General features: G+C 33.0%; 2 protein-coding genes across 2 annotated transcripts; one reads left to right on the top strand and one right to left on the bottom strand.

Annotated features, from left to right (window-relative positions):
* Positions 1-1,152: 1,152 nt before the first annotated feature.
* Positions 1,153-13,898, top strand: LOC143071907 (protein Star-like). Its single transcript, XM_076246580.1, has 4 exons — positions 1,153-1,245; positions 8,472-8,891; positions 10,238-10,432; positions 11,090-13,898. The coding sequence occupies exons 2-4, from the start codon at positions 8,532-8,534 to the stop codon at positions 11,450-11,452; spliced, it is 918 nt and encodes a 305-aa protein (XP_076102695.1). The 5' UTR covers positions 1,153-1,245; positions 8,472-8,531; the 3' UTR covers positions 11,453-13,898.
* LOC143071906 (epoxide hydrolase 4-like) lies at positions 13,735-22,298 on the bottom strand. The gene is made up of 6 exons (XM_076246579.1): positions 21,847-22,298; positions 19,002-19,126; positions 17,477-17,589; positions 15,926-16,094; positions 14,704-14,858; positions 13,735-14,168 (listed from the first exon to the last, which is right to left on the bottom strand). Exons 1-6 carry the CDS (start codon positions 22,039-22,041, stop codon positions 13,906-13,908), a joined length of 1,020 nt encoding a protein of 339 aa, XP_076102694.1. The 5' UTR covers positions 22,042-22,298; the 3' UTR covers positions 13,735-13,905.
* Positions 22,299-23,882: the final 1,584 nt, after the last annotated feature.

The raw sequence follows: 23,882 nt of genomic DNA, 5'->3' as shown, positions 1-23,882 counted from the left end.
CATGTTGTAACGACTATAATATTAATTGTGTGTGTGTTTCTCTGTGATGGATGTTCTTGCGTGTGTTTGTGCTATATTTTTAACATTGTCATACGGCGGGCGGTTTGGCTAACTAGTCATTAAACCAGGTTCAACAAACCATTTTTTTTTCATAAAATGTCATGTAACAAGTCAGAAATATGGCAGTTCTTATCAAATAGTTCGTTTCTATGTATGTGGGCGTTTGTTTTGTTGCACTTCAGTGTTCCTGTTGTTCCGTTGTTTTCCTCTAATAGTTGATGTGTTTCTCTCGATTTAAGTTTGAAATTCGGATTTGTTTTCTCTCAATCGATGCATGACTTTTAAACATCAGTATAGTACTGTTGTCTTTAATTATTAAACTACCGTTTAATAGTTGAAACTGGACACCTCCAATCGTGGAGTCAAGTCAGTGGCGTAATTGCTGTTTATCTGAATTACACAAGACTCTCTAAACCAAACTCATTGCAAACAGGGCAGGATCAAGCCATTTTAAAAAGGGGGTTCCTTACCCATGACAAAAAGGGGGGGTGACCCCCCCCCCCCCTTTGGATCCGCGCCTGGCAAGTGTGTACTAATATTTAGTGTGGCAGCTCTTTTGATACGTGCACTTGCTGATGCTGCCATTAAATTATCAATTATTATTCAATATTGCACCTTGATGATAATGCATTAACATCTACCCAAAACTGTACAGACGTCAAACATGATTTAAAGGGTCTTGTAAAGTAGTATACAAACTCTGTTAGTTACCTCTATCAAGGATTTTTATAGCGCAAGTGGACAGTAAACGTAACAATACAATACAATAATTGTGTTGTCAATCAAAAACAGTTCATGAATTATGAATATGTCGCTGGTTAACTTTATACACGATTCTTCCACATAATCTGATAAAACTTAAAATCAGTTGGTATGAGAACATATTTTGTTTGCTAATGCAAATTATCTATAAGCAAACTATCAAGCTATATATTAGAATTTCTCTGGTCACTAACTACGCGTCCAGTAATTTTAGATTTCTTTTGTTTATTTTAAAAACAATTTGACAGAGTTGTTTCAGTTTTACGGATTTCAACCCTAGCTTTCCGGTATGTTATTCTGTGTTTTATTTGTTACATTTGTAAAGTACATTATAAAAAACGTTTTTTCAACCTTTGGTATTGACAAGCATTATTAAGATGTAAAATGTAAACAAAACATGTTAACTTCACAGAAACTGAGAAAGTAAGTATCATAGTATGGTAAGAATTTCGCACGCACGATTTGCTTGTTTACCTTTCATCTCAGCCTTTCATTTGCCAAAACATTTATGATCATTCATCTTAACACGTTGAATAAGGCCAGAGACATATGCCTGTATGAGCTATGTCAGTATATCAGTATATGACATGTATGACATATATCATGTATTATAATTATGTTACATGCATGCACATGCTTAGAAAACTGATAAAATGCATGCATAAAATATGAAAAATATGATATGGTATCTAAATGTGAAAATTAACATCATATTAATAATATCATCTTATAATCTGCACAAACTGTGGACACAATAATATCATCTTATAATCTTCACAAACTGTGCACATAATAATATCATCTTATAATCTGCACAAACCACAACAAGCCCCTGTGCACAAACTGTGCACTTACAGTCATTTCCATTCCATGATCATAATCATGATGATCGGATTGATGACTTTAAAAAAAAATTTAAACTGATTGAAAATAGCAATTTTTCTTGGTTGATGTTGAATATTTAAAATTAGGGACGACATCAAAAGATCAATGTAAGATAAAAAACTTAATTCAAATAGTTTGGGGGTGGGGGGTTGAACTGCTGCAAGATTTGGTTATCCGACATTGATTTTTACATATATCCATATGAGTCAATCAATTTTTTCAAAATTAAGTTAAGAGGGGGGTGGGGGAGTCAGTGAAAAAACTATGTGAATTAAGTTTTTTATCCTTCATTGAACTTTTGATGTCGTCCCTTACATTGTCACAAAACAATAACATATACTCTTTGAGCTTTTATTACAGACAAATACATTGTAATTACATTTATACAATAATAAGCATACACAATATTGATATTAAAGCATGAAGACATGTATATATATGTAAGTGATAAATTTGTCCTGGTAAAATATGTCTGGGCGGACAAATATTACTAGTATAAAAAGTCCATGGTTACAGAATTTACTAGTATATTTAGTCCTATGTTAGTAATCTACGTCCCCAGACCAATTTTCCTAGGAAATCATGTCCTATAAAATTCTATAATAAATTCAATTACATATAAACAATGGAAATTTAAATGTTATGTTTAAAAGTTGCATATTTATATCCTTGATAAAATTAATGTCTCAGGACTAATTTTCCTAGGAAATCAAATCCATGTCATTAATATTCCTAGGTAAAAACGTCCATCCTCTTAATTTTAAAAGAAGAATGAAAATATTATCGGCTGTTTATTTTTATTAAATGTATGTCCCAAACAAATTTTCCTAGGAAATCATGCCCATGTTATCAAAATTCCTAGGTAAAAATGTCCATGTCCTTTATTTTAAAAGGGAAATTTTGATAAACAATGAAAACCCACTATTCATGTTTTGATATTGGTAAAGAGTTGTGTATTCACATTTAATAGAATTTTTGTCCCCAGACTATATTTCCTAGGAAGTCATGTCCATGTCATTAATATTCCATAAAAATGTCCATGCTCTTTATTTTAAATGATAAATTAAACTGTTATGTTAAATATTTATTTACAGTTGTGTATCAATATTTTAGTTAACTTAAATGTATGTCCCAGATAAATTTTCATTAACATGTTTAGGTAATATCGTACATGTCCTTTATTTTAATAGGAAACATAATGACACTTTCCAATCTTAACAAAGATTTTTTTCCCCATTTTGAATGATTTTTATAAACAGGTAAACTAATAGAAAAACAAGTCTTGGCACAATTTTTACTAGGATAATGAGTACCAGACATATTTTACTAGCTATGGACTTATTTTCCTAGGAACATTTATCCTAGGACTTTTTTTCCTAGTAAAATCATGGACATGGACTTGATTAACTAGGAAAAAATGTCTGGCGGACACATTTTACTACCGGACCAAATTTACTAAAGCCTATACTATAGGTATACTGAATCCACATTTTCACAAAATGCAGCACAGGAAGATGGAGGCAATTACATATGGCATCAAGCATGACAACGAGAACTCATCAAAGCTTAAGATGGAATATATATATAATGCATGCAAAAAGCTGTCAGAATATATCATAAAAAATTGTCTGATAAAAACGGCATTATACCTCAAATGGTCTATCTCAATATACGTCAAATGGTACCTGAATTGTTATAGAAAATATAAAAAAGGAAAGCATAGTCATGATGCATGTAGTAAACATATTAAAGATGACCACACAATACATACTACTACTAGGGGGTCTTTCATGATTGGCTCAAATTAATAAATTACTTAGATACTGTATTATATGATACAGCTAGTTGCTAAATGATTGGTTCACTAACGTTATTCGTTTTAAACAAGCCAAAGTATGAAAAAATAAAGCTGTACTATTGTAAATTTTGATTAAAAAAGGGTCATGTCCAAAGGACAGCCACCCAAAATCACAAGGAAACAAAAAGCCAACCAGTAGTCAACACATATATACACTGTTTTTAACAAAATAAAAATGTTAACACCTAAAATGTGATTATTGTCAAGTTTCGACAGCCAAGGATTGAATTGGTTATAGATTTATATTTATACCTGGACTTCTTTTCTGCCCAGAGATAAACACCCATCTAAATCAGCTGTGACTGCAGGATGTATAAAATTGCTGCCTCGTCTGGGCGAAATCTGGACGTTAATTTATATTGCCTCATGTATAGTGAATGTCAGGCTCTGTATGTCTAAAAACCATTACAGCAACTCTCTTAGTGGTCTGAGGGTTGCCTGTTACAAGGCAAAACGTTTGTCTCTATCCAGCATATCTTCGTTTTCAAGTATTACCGGTAGTTCCAATTTCTTCATTTCGATCAACCGCGATCTCGTAGAACCTTTTTATTATATACTAAGTGTCTTTAGATACGCAACAAATCATGATATTTAAAGCAATGTGTGGTCACTTTTTAGCTCACCTCGTCCATCACTAAATCGTGACGTCCGTCGTCGTCGTCCGTTCAATAACCTCAACAGAATATGACGTAATGTGTTATTGTTATAACAAACAAAAAGATTTGACAAAAAATAAAAAAATAGAAAAAGTAGAAACGTCCTGTAATTTGGCCAGTGCCCTCTCTGTATAATATGAACGATTAAGAAAATATTTTAAGTGAGTACTTTGAAGTTTCCATGATACACAACGGTTAAAGTGGCATTCAAAAATACCTACCGTTATCTGGATGATATTTTTTTCGTTGAATAATCCAGAGTTCTCTAAATATACTTCCGAAATTTACCCAAAAGAACTTACTTTAACTAAATCTAACATAAACAGCAGCAGTTGTCCTTTTCTAGATTTAGACATTTCAATTTCAAACGGGAAACTACATACTAAAATTTACGACAAAAGAGACGATTTTTCATTTCCTATTGTTAATTTTCCTTTTTTAGACGGCGATCATGCGATGTGCCTTTGGCTCCATCATACTGTGTTTAAATATCCCAACTCGTTCGGTATGCCCGTGTGTGTTCTGATGTCATAGATTTTAACGAACGTAATCAATGCATCACTGGGAAATTATTGTGTCAGGGATTTTGATACCATAAATTACTTAAAACTTTTACTAAATTTTTTCATAGATACAAAGATTTGATTAGTAAATTTGGCTGTACCTGTAGAAAACTTATTAAAAATGGTATTTCACATCCTAAATTTTACGGTAATATTGTACTTAAAGCGAGGAAATCACTATGTGATCCGTGTTAACCCATCGAACCTTTAAACAAACTTATAAGTAAGCCTAGGGTAATCGTACCAATATTGTAATTAGATCTCTGAATATAGTTTACATTGCACTAATATCAATTTTGTCATTAGCAAATTAAAACATAACTAAATTGTATCTTCTTTTGAGGCAGGATGTATAGAGACACACACGTTAATTTTTATCTCTATAGAAGTCGCTCCTCACTATCCTACTACCTGTCAATACATTTATTTTTGGCATTGCACAAGGCATGTCTTCTCTGACTGATCATGACGTTAAAATACTAAACCCCTGAGATGTGTTTTAGTTGATTTTAGTCTCTGATGTATGATTTTTTTTATTATTGTTTTTGGCTTTCAACTAGCTGTCAGTAACTGCGAGTACTCTCAAATCGTATTTTCTTGTTAATTCGACCTGTTGATACTGTTTATAATGATTTTTTGTTATTTTATATTAATATGAATCTTACGTCTATATTCCAGCTTTGATTATTTGGAATATCTACTAATTTTCACTTCTTCGTACTTCATTTGTATGAACTTCAAGATTATTCTCCTTAAATCTGTACAGGGAAGTTTTAGCTAGCTCTAATTGTATAACTTGTTATTGTTGATATTCACCCCAATTTGTATCTATAGTGTTAAATTATGTATTTATATGACATAACTTTCTTGGTATTCCTAATTATTGGAAGAATTTTATACACATAAGTAGTATACGTAAAACGACAAAGTTAATTTTCATTTACCTGTATATATTAAAACCGTTTTTTTTTTCAAAAGTGATTATTTTCGAAGGGTTAAATATTTCGCGGTGGTGTCTTGACATGGCTTTGTTTGGACTTGTTTGTTTTCTTTTTGGCCTTGAATGTTTGTCCCTTATAGAATGAAATTCAAAACAGTGTAGCTGTGGCCATTGATTGACACATTAAAATCGTCCATTGACTGGGACAATTTAGGTGAACGTTTGTATGTAACGACCAATGCTCACTATGTACTTTTTAAAGACACTTAAACTATGGGGTCACCAAAGGTTCTCAACACCTAAATAAAGTAATTCGAAAAATTAATCAGAAATAACACGATATTTTGATTTATATCAATTATATAAATCAAAACACAAAGGTTATTCCTGATTAATTTTTCGAATTATTTTATAATTAAAGGCGTTAAGAAACCTTTGGTGACCCCACAGTTTAAATGTCTATCGTAGGTACGTCGTGAACAGTGGTCGTTACAGACAAACGTTCACGTAAATTGTCCCAGTCAATGGATGATTTTAATGTGTCAATCAATGGCCACAGCTACACTGTTTCGAATTTCATTCTATTTTATTAACCGGATTTTTGTGACAAAAATGTCGGTTATTGATTTGGGGATGTACGGCGGGCGGCCGGGCGGCCGGGCGGTCGGGCGGCCGGGCGGTCGGGCGGTCGGGCGGGCGGGCGGGCGGCAATCAAATGTTGTCCGTGCATTAACTCATGAACCGTTCAACCAAAGCTTTTAAAATTTTAATATGTTATTACTGACAACTATACGACGGTCAAGTTCAATAATGGCGATTTTGACTTTTACCGTTCAGGAGTTATGGTTCTTGAAAGGCGGCAATCAAATGTTGTCCGTGCATTAACTCATGAACCGTTCAACCAAAGCTTTTAAAATTTTAATATGTTATTACTGAAAACTATACGGAGGTCAAGTTCAATAATTGCGATTTTGACTTTTACCGTTCAGGAGTTATGGTTCTTGAAAGATTGAAAAATGGAGTTTTCAGTCGTGTCCGTGCATTTACTCATGAACTGTTCTACCAAAGCTTCCCAAATTTTAATATGTTGTTACTGATGACAGAATGGAGGTCAAGTTTAATAATGACGATTTTGACTTTTACCGTTCAGGAGTTATGGTTCTTGAAAGATTGAAAAATGGAGTTTCCAGTCGTGTCCGTGCATTTATGCATGAACTGTTCTACCAAAGCTTCCGAAATTTTAATATGCTGTTACTGATGACAAAAAATGGAGGTCAAGTTCAATAATGACGATTTTGACTTTTACCGTTCAGGAGTTATGGTTCTTGAAAGATTGAAAAATGGTGTTTCCCGTCGTGTCCGTGCATTTTCTCATGAACCATTCAACCAAAGCTTTTGAAATTTTAATATGTTGTTACTGATGACAAAATAGAGGTCAAGTTCCATAATGACGATTTTGACTTTTACTGTTCAGGAGTTATGGTTCTTGAAAGATCGTAAAATAGCGTTTCCATTCACGTTCTTGCATTTACTCATGAACCATTCAATCTAAGCTTTTCAAATATTATTATTTCAAAATGTTGATACTGATGACAAAATAGAGGTCAAATTTGATATTGATGATTTTCACTTTCACCATTCATCAGTAATGATATCATCTGATATTGCCAGGACACAAATAAATGTAAATAAATCCGGTTTGCTGTCGTTGTGACAGCCTCTTGTTAGCTGTGCATTTGCATTCAGATATCGTAGATCAAATTTATTCGTTCATAGTGTGTTAATTAACGTTTTTTGATTGAGATAAGCCTTCCAATTGATACTTCATCGTGTGTTTTTCTATGCTGTGATGTTATGCTATTGTTTCAGAAAAAGAGAGAAGCTTTGGTACCATTAAAACGTTTAATCCCGCTGCAAATGTGTGCACCTGTCCTAAGTCAGGAATCTGTTGTACAGTAGTTGTCGTTTGTTTATGTAATTTATACGTGTTTCTCGTTTCTGGTTTTTTATATAGATTAGACCGTTGGTTTTCCCGTTTGAATGGTTTTACACTAGTAATTTTGGAGCCCTTTATAGCTTGTTGTTCGGTGTGAGCCAAGGCTCCGTGTTGAAGTCCGTACATTGACCTATAATCCTATATCTATTAGAATTAATAAAAATGTTCAACAACTTAGATACCGTATTTATCTCACAATGTCCTATCGGTTTTCGACTAACCAGATCCCAAAAGGTGTTCGATGCAGTGTGGAGAAACTGTCTACGATTTTGGATGGCTTTGAATAATATGGATGTAAAAGAGGGACGAAAGATACCAGAGGGACAGTCAAACTCATAAATCGACAATAAACTGACAACGCCATGGCTAAAAATGAAAAGGACAATCAGACAAACAACAGTACACATAACACAACATAGAAAACTAAAGAATAAACAACACGAACCCCACCAAAAATGCATTTATTTCAGTTCGTACATAGGATGTACAACAATATGAAATCAAGAGAGAAAGCAAGACTTCCCCCGTGTAACACGTGTAACACTGGAGTAAGACAAGGTGGATATATTTCCCCTCAATCATTCTCAATGTATATGAATGACTTTCAATTTTGTTGTTTTTATCCTTGAACGGAACGGTTTGTCATCGATATCAAATTGTCTTGAAAATCAATTGTATGTATATAGCAATGTTTAACGTTGAATTAATAAGGAAAGAAAAACATATTTATTTTCAATATCATTTATTGCAGTGTTACTTGAATGGTTACCAATGATGAAGAATATGACATCTTATAAACCAGTACATTACAATGGTTAAAACAAGAGTATACATCACCTTTGTCGCTGTTTTCATGGTTTTCTTTGTGTTAACAATATTTGTATATCGTTTCTTGAACCGAGTTTCTAATAAATCCTCTGATGGAAAGTTCTATATTCCGATGAATCCACACATGTATATACAACAGGACAAATCCCAAACAGATTACAGTAAAGAAATGGATCAACTTAACCGAGAACAAGTAAGCATGGACGACCCGAGGCTTATACAACTAATACGTAATCACTGGATTGAAAATCCATCAGATGCAGAATATAACCTACAATTCCCGGATTTACTGGATCCATCTGCAGGACAGGCTCCTTTCGTGGATAATAGAATGGGTTTCAAGGTGTGTGTACTATTTTACTTTGATATACTAGTATTAGAATGAAATTCAAAACAGTGTAGCTGTGGCCATTGATTGACACATTAAAATCATCCATTGACTGGGACAATTTACGTGAACGTTTGTCTGTAACGACCACTGTTCACGACGTACCTACGATAGACATTTAAACTGTGGGATCACCAAAGGTTTCTTAACGCCTTTAATTATAAAATATTCGGAAAATTAATCAGGAATAACCTTTGTGTTTTGATTTATATAATTGATATAAATCAAAATATCGTGTTATTTCTGATTAATTTTTCGAGTTACTTTATTTAGGTGTTGAGAACCTTTGGTGACCCCATAGTTTAAGTGTCTTTAAAAAGTACATAGTGAGCATTGGTCGTTTCATACATACGTTCACCTAAATTGTCCCAGTCAATGGGTGATTTTAATGTGTCAATCAATGGCCACAGCTACACTGTTTTGAATTTCATTCTAAATAGAAGTACACGACAACAAGGCTGAATTTCAATTACAAATACCAATAGATTGTCTTGGATAATTAAAATCTAATGAGAGAAAAACATACACTCGGGCCGAGTGACAGCTTCGACAGAGCTGCATACAAGTGGGTATTTTGTTACTAACACTAGAATGTATCACACTCCCTTAAAGTGCTGATACGAGCATTGGAACATTCAATCTTCAACGGAACCTTATGTGTGTTACCTCCTGTTTATTGAATTTGTACACAACAAAGTGAAATTAATAAATAGATAAAAATAAAGAGATGAGGTATGATTGCCATTGAGGCAACTATCCATCAAAGTTCAAATGCTGTGGATGCTAACAAATAAGGGCAACCGTACAGCCTCAAACAATGAGAAAACCCCATCACCTGTATATTTATTTTTTATAGTCGGCTTTAAAACCCCTCCATGAAAATGTGAAACAGTTTAGTTGAGAAAACTAACAACTGATTTGTGACAAAACAATTTACCAAAAAGAAACTATGGCAGACATGAACTAACGCAAACCACTGATTTACATGCTCCTGACTTGAGAGACAGGAATACAAATAATGTGTGGGGGAAAAAGGGGGGCATTTTTGAAAAAAGACAACCGGTCGCGAAATTCCGTTAAATGCCAATTTCTCGGTTGTCAACCCCACTTGTTATGCCGTAAATCTTAATTAATGTATCTACACAATGGTCTATAACACGAGTACCTTTGTTGTCGGAATCATTCGTAACAGGCTACCCAAGTATTATATATAGAAAAAAAATCTGAGACAAGTGCCTCTGGAGTGACCGAAAGTTGTACAGATAAAGAGAATTTTAACTGAGATTTTTTTCACATTTCAGGAAAGGGGATTTTACGTTGAATGTGGTGCTCTAGACGGAGAAACAAGGTCGAACACTTTGATGTTAGAACGTTTACGGAAATGGAACGGACTGTTGATAGAGGCTGATCCATCAAATTACAAAAATTTGAAGGAAAAGCATAGAAAAGCATTTAGCATCAACGCCTGTCTAAGTATATACCCCTTTCCGGTTATAGTAAGTACAACAGATAAGTTATATCGTATGTATTAGATATACTGTTACAAGGTTGTATCCTCAGATTTTTTTTCTCTTTATATGTTCATTCAGTCAAAATATCAGAGAAATATTTGACAGACTTTCTTTAATTTTTCTAAATGGGCGATGTGCGCTATTATGTTTGTGGTAAAAAAAATTATCAAAAACCTTCTCCTTTGAAACTGTTTGACCAATCAAATTAGACATGTTCTCAATCTGAATGATCCTAAAAGTATACCGATTTTTTTATCATAACAAAATTTCTTAATTTTTCTGATGACGTCTGTGCGTCAGTTCGTCCGTCCGTCCGTCTGTCCTGCTTCAGGTTGAAGTTTTTGGTCAAGGTAGTTTTTGATGAAGTCCAATCAATTTGAAACTTAGTATAAATGTTCACTATGATATGATTTTCGTATTTTAATGCCAAATTAGAGTTTTGACCCCGATTTCACGGTCCACTGAACATTTAAAATGATAGTGCGAGTGGGGCATGCCATCCGTGTACTATGGACACATTCTTGTTAACATATATATATATGTTGAATATGGCTGAAGGGTATACGTGTCCTATTCGTTTAAAAAGCCTTTTTTATTTTTAAATTTCCTGTACTTTGTAATTTATTTATTATTGTGTTGCAGATGGAGTTTAAACAGCGATTTAGCCAAGGTAAACTGATAGAAAATGAAAGGGATCGTGGTGGAAAGAAAGGTACCATCATAGAGGTCCAGTGCTTTCCTTTATACTCAATACTGTTAGCTATTAATGTCACTCGCATAGACTTCTTTAGCCTGGACGTAGAAGGGGACGAACTCAAAGTTCTACAAACATTGCCATTTGATCAAGTTGACATAGAAATGATGACTGTTGAGTATAAACACATAGACCTAGGCGAAGATTATCTTAAAAATTATGTAGAAAATAAAGGATATGATTCTCTAGTCAAAATAGGACATTATAGGCAGTGGGCTAATGATATTATTTTTAAAAAGAGAAAAACGTAATTTCAGATAGTACTGTGGAATCATTATAATTATATCGTTGGTAACCAATTTTCATTGATATCTTTGGAAAAGACGAACGTTCAACAGAATATAAATTTCCTTTAAGTTGTAATGCTAAATTTGGACAAAACCACGAAAATTAGTTCCCACGAAAATAAATGAATACACAGTATTTTTTATATTGGTTGTTGCTTTAAAATGTTACTCCACCAAAGATGTTCAGACAAGCTTTAAAATGTTAATTCGCCAAAGGTGTTCAGACAACCAGCTACTTGTCTTCCATTGAGTAAGAAATGTTTAAATTTTGTTGAAGATTTCGGCTCTTGACTTAGTGAATGTTTTCATGCATAATTCCACCTTATATAATAATGCTGCATTTTAATTGGATGAGAAACATGGTATTTTGCACCAATTTCTATATATTGAGATTTTCTTTTCTCTGCCGGGATATTTGCCATTAGGGAATTCCATGTGCCATGGTATTTGCTAGCAAATACCATGGCAGACGGGAAATACCCTAGCAAATACCATGGAAGATGGGGAATACCATGTCTAAAAATAACTCAATGAATTATTTCTATTCTAATATGACAAATTCATGGTCATTCTAAATATATGGTTCCAGATGGAATATTTAGGATAAAAAGTATCATTATTGAATTTGGAGCGAATGACGTAAAAACTCCAGGAATGACGTCATAAATAAAACTCAACGGAAACGGTCGCATAAAACTGGAATCCACTGGTATTACGCTTCACTGAAACTGATGAACAAAGTGAAGTAGTCTGCCGAGAACCAGCTTATTATCATAACAAGAGGCTGTCACAACGACAGCAAACCGGATTTATTAACATTTATTTGTGTCCTGGCAATATCACAAGAACCATTACTGATGAATGGTGAAAGTGAAAATCGTCCATATCAAATTTTACCTCCATTTTGTCATCAGTATCAACATATTAAAATTTGAAAAGCTTAGATTGAATGGTTCATGAGTAAATGCAATAAAGTGAATGGAAACGCCATTTTACGATCTTTCAAGAACCATAACTCCTGAACGGTAAAAGTCAAAATCGTTATTATTGAACTTGACCTCTATTTTGTCATCAGTAACAACATATAAAAATTTCAAAAGCTTTGGTTGAATGGTTCATGAGAAAATGCACGAACACGACTGGAAACACCATTTTTCAATCTTTCAAGAACCACAACTCCTGAACGGTAAAAGTCAAAATCGTCATTATTGAACTTGACCTCCATTTTGTCATCAGTAACAACATATTAAAATTTTGGAAGCTTTGGTAGAACAGTTCATGCGTAAATGCACGGACACGACTGGAAAAACCATTTTTCAATCTTTCAAGAACCATAACTCCTGAACGGTAAAAGTCAAAATCGCCATTATTGAACTTGACCTTCATTTAGTTGTCAGGAACAACATATTAAAATTTTAAACGCTTTGGTTGAACGTCTCATGAGTTAATGCACGTGGACAACATTTGATTGCCGCCCGCCTGCCCGGCCGCCCGCCGTACATCCCCAAATCAATAACCGACATTTTTGTCACAAAAATCCGGTTAAAAAGGGAGATATATATATACAGTCAGTGACTGTACATAAAAAAAATGATAAGAAATGATTATACAGTCAATGCAATTTGATTGCGCAAATAGCACAGCTACAGTGTATACAAAAATTATACATTCAAGTCAAAATTTCATATGATACCTGATTATAATAAACTTTCTGAGGTGGAACATTCGGTGGAATTAAACAATTATATCATGCTTACAAGGGGTATTTGCCAAAAATACCGGTTTCGAGGTAATCAAATTTCCCTCGCCTAACGGCTCTGGAAATTTGTACCTCTCAACCGGTATTTTTGGCAAATACCCCTTGTAAGCATGATATATTTGTATAGGATACAATTTTCATAATGAATATTTTCTTCAGTTTGTGAGTAATTGTATATGTATAGATTTTAAACAACTTTGCATGAACTGCAAACATTCAGTAAATTTTATTTTCCTTTTTAAGTACATGTAATACTATTAAACATAAAAGTCAAATACAAAAAAAAATATGGAAAAAGTATTGCAAGGACATTTTTTAAACATAGGCAATAGTTTAGAGATTTTTTTTTCAAATTTAAAATAACTACTACGATTACTACTCTAAATTTTATTTTCAACATTTGTATTACACTATGAACATTGCAGAAAGGCAAGACATATCTCTGTGTCAACAGCTAGTTTATTATATTACGTATTAATACTCAATATAAACAACATTTATAGTATCATTATATTCATTATATACATTTAAATGGTACATTATGTAAAGGTTAATAAATTATGATAGAAACAATAACAAATCTACGAGTATTCTTGACATACAGAATAAAATTATAATATAATATATATATATGATATATACATGTATAAAGTGTTAGTTATTTTTCATCCAGAAAATCTTGAATGGCGGTGTTCACTTCATCGGCTTTATCAATGTGTGGCCAATGTCCAACCTCATTTAAAAGTTTGATTTTCATTTTTGGTAAATATTTTCTGTTCATTTCTGCTAGTTCTGTATCTAGAAATGAATCATCTGTACCCCAGATAATCAGCGATGGAATATCGATTTCTGTTGATACGGTATCACAAAACTTTCTGTAACTCAATGCAGCTTTGTACATGTTCAGTTGCTTTGAAAACCCTAAAACAGAAAGGATACAAAACATAGTAAAATGTAGAAATCACGTGATCTGTATTAACTATATTAACTGATACTTGCTTTAACGCAACTTTATTTTGATGACTGGTAATTAACAAGGTTTCTACACTGACATGCTTACATGTAAGTCTGATTTTTGGCAACACTATCTTTCAGATGTATTTAGTGTCTTGTTGTAGGGAAGTATAAGTACCCTGTCACGTCCGGTTAGTTTTCTCGCTGTATTGTCATTTCAGGGCCTTTAATAGCTGACTATGCTCATGTATGGTTTTTACCAATTGTTGAAGGTTCCAATTAGTTTCTCTTTGAATTGTTGTACATTTGTCATTTCGGTGCCTTTTATAGCTGAGAATGCGGTATGTGTTTAGCAGATTGTTGAAGGCTGCACGGTGACCTATAGTTGTTAATTTTTGTGTCTTTTTGTCTCTTGTGGAAAGTTGTCTTACTAGCAATCATAACACATCTTCTTTGTATATATAATTTTTTTTTTAAATATCTATGACCTTATCCAACATACCATGTTTTGAATACATATAACGGTAAGCCTGTATTTCGTCATCTGTTACAGCACTGCCCAGTCTACCTCCTCCACACATCCATCGTAGAAATTCATAATCAAACACACGAATGAGAATCTCAGGAAGATAAGGGACCTGGAACAGCACCATATACCTAGGCAAAAACAAATGTTTTTAATTATATATTAACTGTCTAATATGGAATATCTGTCAAGCTATTTAGATTTGAGAAATGTTTCAGTGTAGAAAGTAGAATGTTTGTTTTGGAAAACTATTACACGATACCATAATTTTTAATTTTCTGTATGAAGAGATGCGAATCTTATCCAATAGTTGCGTAATCATATCATAATTCATCTTGATTGATTATTCTTCTTCATTTCATACCAGGCCAGTCTATTCAATCAGTCAATCCTGTCCCTACCCTACCCCGAAAATCAATAAGTTATCTCCTAATGTATGATGATACCCATATTATGGTCTCAAAATAGTTATTGGCTTTGGTTTAAGGTTCCTTGTGCTGTATCTTCTAATATTTCTGTATCAAAGTACAGATGCACTGTTTACTCGGATGACCAAAAGATCATATGAGTGATGAATAAATGATAGAGATAACCATCTCAATTTTGGAACTGCTAGATGCAAGTTAGAGTAAATACTGTATTTGTGTACACGTGTTGCCTGCTGAAGTCCAGTGTCAAATATTTAATGCATATTAAGAACGATAACAAATACAACAAAAGAAGCTGGCTTAATACAAAGGGCACGACAATTTGTCTTGCAAGTCATATTATAAGACCCTGATAAGGTGTTGAAAAAATATTTCCCATGCCAGGAACACATCTCTCTTCTGTAACAAAGAGATAGGATCAATTTTGATGCGATTTTGTGTCAAAGTAGTCGGACAAACGGCCGAAACCTTAGTTCTAATCTCGTTAAATTTAGGTAACCCTGGTGACCATGTGACTAGGTTCTTGCAGTATGAAGTGGTTCTCTAGTTTTTAGCTTACATTGTTATTTTTGTTTTCCCTTAAAACCATAGCATTGTTGTCTTGGTTTCACAGTTTTACATGATCGTTTGATTAATACTACTCATTCTTAATACCTTATAGAATTAGCAGAACCATAAATATTGCGTACTCCATTGCTTCTAAGTGGCCGCACCTTAGATAGATTTAAGTAATATATAAACACTGAAAAAAAAAGTTAAAAAACAGTTACCAAGACTTTGCTTTCTGTGACTTCCTTGTGTTGATTGCTTCTAAAAACGCTGCAGGATGTGGGGAATTCAAAATAATCAATTTATCAACTAATTCTGGAAATTTTGTAGCAACATGATACGCTACTGTTCCTCCGAAATCATGGGCTACCAATATACACGACTTGTAATCTGAAGAAAAAAATCTTCATGAAATAATGTGTAATAGACATTATAATTGATTTAAGTATACACGAAATAGCAAATGAGTATATAGATATAAGGAGATGTGGCATGAGTGCCAATGAGACAACTCTCCATACAAGTCACAATTTGTAAATGTAAACCATTATAGGTTAAAGTACGGTCTTCAAGTGTGGTATGCTATGTTCAACATGTTCTGGACGGACATGCCTGTATAGGAATTGATAAACAGACCATAACGTTGACCACTATGTCACTGAAATCAGGTAAACCCTGTCTGACGGACATTATACCTTGTGCAGATTAATTATAAATCAAAATGAATACTGTTGTCTAATAGAACATTATAACTGCAAAAAATTATGTCTTAAAAACGATATATTTTTTAAAAGTAGACGGTTAACCAGACATTTAACCATGAAATTGTAGTATATTACACCTGCCATATGTCATCCGTTGCAGTGAATAATAATTTCCTTAGGTCAATGTGGCAGGTATATACTATTAATTTTCTCGCTCAATAATGTAAAACCACTTCCAGTACGGTTTTGAGGAAATAGTGTAGAAGATATACCAAAACAAACGAAACTATAAAGTCTAGTACGAAATGTTAGAGGCAACACATTCACTTTTAATTTTATTGAAAACGTATAAAAAGCTTAGGGATTTTAATTCCGTTGATTTGCCTGTATTTCGCTAAATTATATCAAATAATTAAAAAAAAAAATTCTTACAAAATCTTGGATTGAAATCCAATCACACCACTCGACACTGCCATTTTGACATGACCTAGTTTTTTTCGTTACATGAAGAGTAATACAAATATTTATGTGCAAAAATGGACCCGTTTTGCAACTCCCATTCACATTATGTGTCTTCTATACACATGCACATTTATTATTATTTTTTTTTTATCCCTAATCGCTATTTTGACAATTTCACTAAACGCTATATGGATATAAGATCTGAGAAGATCAGTTTTACTAGATTCGATAATTCTTTAAGAAACGTTTAGGCAGTTTTTGTTTATTTTTTTCTTTTATAGATTACGATAGAGAATGCTTAATGGTACTTAAATTCCAGAAAAATGCTATCAATTTCGCGTCGGGTCAAACTTTTGTGGAGAGAAAATATAACTTCAGAAACTTGCATTCTATGAGAAAAAGAGCACAGGTGCAGAACTGATAACTTAATCTTTCTTCAAGCTTTTAACAAGATCATCACAGTTCAGAAAGAGAACAGCTATGTTAACTCTATAGATACGTTGAGAAGAGAAAATGCATTTCAATGTACTAAATTGTAATGGAAAATATTCGACAACCCTCAGCTGTTTTGCCCAGTATATATTATCATTTATAACAATATCTTACTTAAAGCTCGTACAAGGTTGGAAATGTCTTCTCTAATTTTCGAAGTTAAATAAGCAGTGATTTCTGTTGGTTTGTCAGAATCTCCAAATCCTTTCAAGTCTATAGCAACTGTTCTGTTAAATAAAAAAAATGTATACTATGGTTAACCAGCAGCTTTTAGATACATTTACTAGCTTTTTGTAACGAGCTCATGTTCATCTTGCTATACAAATTGTGTACCTTTTTCAAGGGGACAAGCACTATTAAAGACATCACATTTATATGCCTGCATTAAGTCGAACTATTTGTATAATGTGCTGTACGTTGTTGTCTGTCTTTGTAAGTCTTTCGGGCAAATAGATAACAAACGAAATAATTGCCTGATTGTTGTTTATCTTCACGTGTACTTTAATTTTCAGAACAAAACAAAGCATTATTTAATGTAGGAATGTAGGAACAACATCTCGAGGATTGGCAGAAGGTTTGTTGTACTGTAACATTAATCATTGCTGTATTAATTCCGTGTCATCGAGTTTGCTGCTACTCAACAGTATTTCAACAGTTAACCCGGGACGTAAGAAGTAGTTTGTTCTTTATTTATTTGCCTGCTTTTATTGATTCTTTATTGTTTTGCACTTTAATTTTCTGTTTTGTTTATCCCATTCAGACTTTATTTCGTGTGCTTTAACGAGTATTACCCATTTTATGATCTGACATAATCACATCTGTTATATTTTGTAAATCATATAATTCATCTAATGTATAAAACAATATGTCATCAACTAATGGCTTCCATGAGAAACATCTGTTTTTGTTTTTAAAAAAAGCATGTTAAGAATGATAGAGATTTTATTGCTACGACACGTGTTTCTTCAACATGTTCAATGCATGAAAATATATAAGAGATATATTTTCTTGTTATACGGACTGTATGATATCTCTGACTGAATACTTATGTTCTACCTATATCTCTTACTGAATACTTTGTATCCCACATATATATCTGATCCTACCTATATCTTTGACTGAATACTTCACTTCCTACCTATATATATCATAGTGAATACTTTGTATCACACCTATAAATAAGAGTGATTAATTCGTATCAATGCATATACTTTGTATCATACCTATATCTCTGACTGAATACTTTGTATCATACCGATATCTCTGACTGAATACTTTGTATCATACCGATATCTCTGACTGAATACTTTGTATCATACCGATATCTCTGACTGAATACTTTATATCATACCTATATCTCTGACTGAATACTTTGTATCATACCGATATCTCTGACTGAATACTTTGTATTATACCGATATCTCTGACTGAATACTTTGTATGATAACTATATCTCTGACTGAATACTTTGTATCCTATAGATATCTCTGACTGAATACTTCGTATCCTACCTATATCTATGACTGAATACTTGATATCCTACCTATATCTATGACTGAATACTTGATATCCTACCTATATCTCTGACTGAATACTTTATATTCTTCCGATATCTCTGACTGAAAACTTTATACGCTACCTGTATCTCTTACTGAATTCTTTAATTTGATGTCTCCACACAAACCAGAAGTCAGGAAAACCATGTAGAAACAACATCAGTGGTTTGTCATTGTTTCCTTTACTAACGCAATGCCATTTAACATCCTATAAATTAGATAAAGTATGTTACTAGTAATAAGAGTCGCTCTTCTTATTGATAATTAGAGCTTAATATCTTTTCAGCATCTGCTTTTCATCTATTTCGTTTGTGAATATTCTTCATCATTTACAAAAACACAAATTCTACCATCATTAACAAAAACATAAATTCCTCTCTAGACATGCTAGAAGTATTATATAGATATAAGAAGATGTGATATGAGTGCTAAAGAGACAACTCTTCATACAAGTCACAATTGGTAAAAAGTAAACCCCTTATAGGTCAAAGTACTGCCTGCAGCACAGCGCATTGGCTCGCACCGAACAGCAAGGTATAAAGGGCTCCAAAATGAAAAGTGTAAAACAGTTCATGCAAACAGGGAAACCAACGTTTTAATCTATATTCAATACAAGAAACGAGAAACACCTATTAATACAGAAAAAGGAACGAGAAACACCTATCAATAAAGAAAAAGGAACGAGAAACACCTATCAACAAAAGAAACGAAAAACACTGACTATTGACTTAGGACAATTGCATGGAGAGTTGTCTCACTGGCACTCATACCACACCTTCCTATATAAATACACTGATTTTAGGAGCGATTTTGAAATCTTGGAATGTATTTTTCAGCCCAAATTATAATGTTCAGTTGTTTTACTATTTTTTGGAAATATCAAAATCGCCATTTTTGGATCATTTTAAGTAAAAGTCGTTGTTTGTTCTGGTAATGGAATGGGTGCATTTAAACCATCAGTACACCTCCCAGAGGCCGAATGGGTAGGGGCTTTCTATGGGAACAATTGGTTGATTATTTAGGGCATCACTGAAGCATGACTGGAACGGGTTCTCTCTTAGGCAGTGGGCCTAACTTGTGAAAATGTCTGGATCCTCCACTGCTTCCTCTGTCCCGAAAGCTGTTTGTTTCACAAATAATATTTATATAAAGGTGTCACACGGCCAATTCAGGCTACGTACATACACACGAGTCTAAATTGAAAACTACGTTCAAACCTATGATTGCGTTGGATAAAAACCGCAATTTTTATACGTGTGCATGTAAAACATATATATATATATCGTGTATATATCGTCAGATCATATGGTCATATGAATTCGTGCTATGCATACTTTTTCAATGGAAATTGTGACGTTAAAGTCTAACTAGCACGAAAACTCATAATACGAGGATGCTCTTATTGACATAAAGACACCTTACAGACATGTACTTGACTGTTATCCTGTTTATGGTGTACAGTGTACCAGAGGAGCTGCAGATGTGGACCCACATACCATTTTTTAAATCTGAACTTAGAGTTTGGGTTGAAACCTTAACCTTTCGCACTCCTTGACAGGGATTACTTTTTTCTCGCGAGTAAATGCATCAATATTTACTTGATCAAAAGATTTTTGAATTTTGAATTTCCTTCCTAGATGATAACCCATTTTCTTTTTCAAGTGGATACAGGGAAGAACAAATAACATACACAATATATATTTACATGATTATATATAATGTACGATAGTAATTTTCACGTACAATAATACTGATTTAATCGTTAAAAGTGTTATATTTAGGACACCATTTGACAGATTGTACAACATGTACAATAATTGGTAGACCATGCTTATTTAAATAGTTTATACTTTTCTTTTTAAAGAACTTCAAAGAACTGTGTTTTTAAAATTGTCCCAAAAAAAAAAATTAGAAAATTAAAATGACAAATACGAACATTTTAATGGAATTCAACGAAAAATGAGACGTAAGGGGATTTTTATTATATTTATTGTAAGATACTGGTATAAGAAGTATACATGAGTATAATTTTCTTTAAAATTGCACTGAAAAGTACGCGTGTGTAAACATTCCAATAATTTCTGGACTTATGGCCGGTTTGGATATTAAAATACGGATTTTCAAACAGAAATTAACAAACGCACAAAAACATATCCATCCAATTTCGAAGTTCAAATAAACCAACTTTCAAGACAATGACATTCTTACGCTCTATAAAAAAAATGAATTTTATTACACATGAATATCATTTGCCGATTTATAGGGAAAAGAGTGATCAACAAATATAATCTCTGGATTAAAGTGTGTATACTAGATGTATGCTTAACCAAGGATTTATAAGTAAGAACAAATCTTTGGCTTTATAACTAAAAATAATCAAACTCAACTTTCTAAGAAAATCATTCAAATAACATCTGTTTATTTTTACACTTAGTTTATGCGCAAATATATATGACACAAACATTAAAAGCTTTAAGTATAAGAAAACACGGAAAATTTATGAGGGTCGATTAAAGTTGTTTTTGTTATATATAAGTTCTGCATGTTGCTATTTATGGATTATACGACCCCGGAGCAACAATCAATATTTATGTATTCAAACCGTTTAAATACCTTTAAATCGTGTTTGAGAAAAACAAAAACTATAAATAAATTTGTTCCTTCAAATGCGTGTTCAGGCTCTTGGAATTCCCCCCAAAAAACATACTCCTTTTGATTGGCAAATTGCTAGAGTGATTTTTAGAATTTTGATAAGGATTTAGTACGCAATACTCACTCACAAGAATTAACTGTTGACGTATTAGGGCTTTTTTTTCATTTCATGCTACACATTTGTAACATGGTGTAATATAATTCACAATAGTGACTGCCAGTCTACCCTTCACTTATTCCACAGCAAATATACAAGGTATGTGACGATTTGCTTACCTTAAGCTGAACAAATTCATGCGTACCAAAACTTTCGTCTAGAAGACAATCCGGGCGAGTACTTGGTGGCTTCTTGTTTAAAAGACGCAAATATTGAATAGGATGCCGAGCAAACTTCCATAATAATTTAAATATCACACAAATTGCATAATTAATGCCGACAAGTTGGTACACATATTTTTGAATGCCAGTCATACTAGACTTATATACGAAATGTACTTCTAAAATGATAAATGTTGATAAATTACATCCATCCTCTCGGACGACTCATGAAACAATACATGTTATCTCTCATACTCGCAGATGTCTATACAAGATTAACCAATTAAATCCAGATTCCATTCTGGTACAAAAATTGTAGTTTCGTCGGAAGAACAAAAATCAATATGCATTGTGTATTTTTTTTTCTAAGTTTCCCTAAGGACAATGATTTATGTCTTCCTACAAAGGATGATGGGTTAATTTGTTTTACCCATAAATTATCTACTTTCTTCAACATTCCATTTACAAGATATAAACACGTGTTGTTATAGTTATTATTCTGATAAATATTTGTTGTATGTTTAAATCATGTATCAATTGACCTGGAAAGATATGAAACGCACATGTGACAAAGAATTATATTTTTAATGTATGAAGAAGTTAGTAAGAAAATCATTTGAATCATGATAAAATCCGCTGACAACTATAACCCACGGCCTCAGGAAATAATTAAAAAGGCCTTCAGATGTCAAAACGATAATTGACTTAATTCTATATTCAAATAATGAATCCGTATCTATTAAATATATTAAACGCTCTTTCTTTTTTGACAATGCTGGATAAGTCGATTCATCATCATATACATAAACTTAGCAAGGAAACAACCATGCAGTAACATTAACGTAAAATTTATTTATAAATCAAATCAATACTACCACCTTATTAAAAGACTTTTAAAAAATGTATTGTTCTTATTGTTCTTATACTAAAATATAATTTACTATAGTTACTATTTATTATAGACAATCCAATCAGGGGCAGGTCCACGTAAGGGCGTGATGGGCGTACGCCCCCCCCCCCCCACCCTTTTTCATAAAAAAAAAAGAGAAAAAAAAACTATCGTAATTTGCTTATATTGTATTGATTATGGAAATTTATCATATTCATTGATTAAACACGTACTTTGATTTCTGTTTATACTGATTCCCCTATCCGACTTGGACACCTTTTTTAACAACCAAAACGGTATAAGTAATACATGGTGTGACATTTTCCCAATAGCCATTCTACATCTACCCGGGGGATACTCACTATATATATGATACCGTGGCAGGTATTTTCCGACAACCGGTATTGCATTTTCAGCTAAAATATCAGAAATGAGGTTATGTTTTTTCGCCCTTGCATTTGAAGGAGTCAGATTTGACTATTCAGAACGGGGTATTATAATGTTACACTATTGCTACAGATAAGGGTGAAAGTTTGGTAGCATTTTAACGTTTAAACCCACTGCAATTGTTTGCACCTGTCCTAAGTCAGGAATCTGATGTTCAATAGTTGTTTGTTGATGTGGTTCATATAAGTGTTTATCGTTTTTTTTTATATTGTTTGATTAGATCGTTGGTTTTCCCGTTTGAATGGGTTTACACTAGTAATTTTTGGGGCCCTGTATATCTCACTGTTTGGTGTGAGCCAAGGCTACGTGTTGAAGACTGTACTTTGACCTTTAATGGTTTACTTTTACAAATTGTGACTGGGATGAAGAGTTGTCTCATTGGCACTCATACCACATCTTTTTATATCTACTAAATTGAAAACAGCGTTCAAACCTAGGATTGCGTTTGATAAAATTTCTTGGTAAAAGGGTCTAAATACAGCACAAACAACATTTTCCAAAAGACCAAAACAGTGAAAAGGTATGTTTTAACAAAACGAGTAAAAGTTCAGAAAAAGCTATCGTCAAAGATTTATTTTTCATTTGTCATGCCCATTTCATATAACCTTTTAACTGAATTTACAACTTCTACCAAAGATTTGATATCCACATGTCAATC

This window comes from Mytilus galloprovincialis, chromosome 4 (assembly GCF_965363235.1).
Source record: "Mytilus galloprovincialis chromosome 4, xbMytGall1.hap1.1, whole genome shotgun sequence".
Classification (NCBI taxonomy): Eukaryota; Metazoa; Mollusca; class Bivalvia; order Mytilida; family Mytilidae; genus Mytilus; species Mytilus galloprovincialis.
The sequence above is the reverse complement of the archived record's forward strand: the minus strand, read 5'-3'. Positions and strand labels throughout refer to the sequence as shown.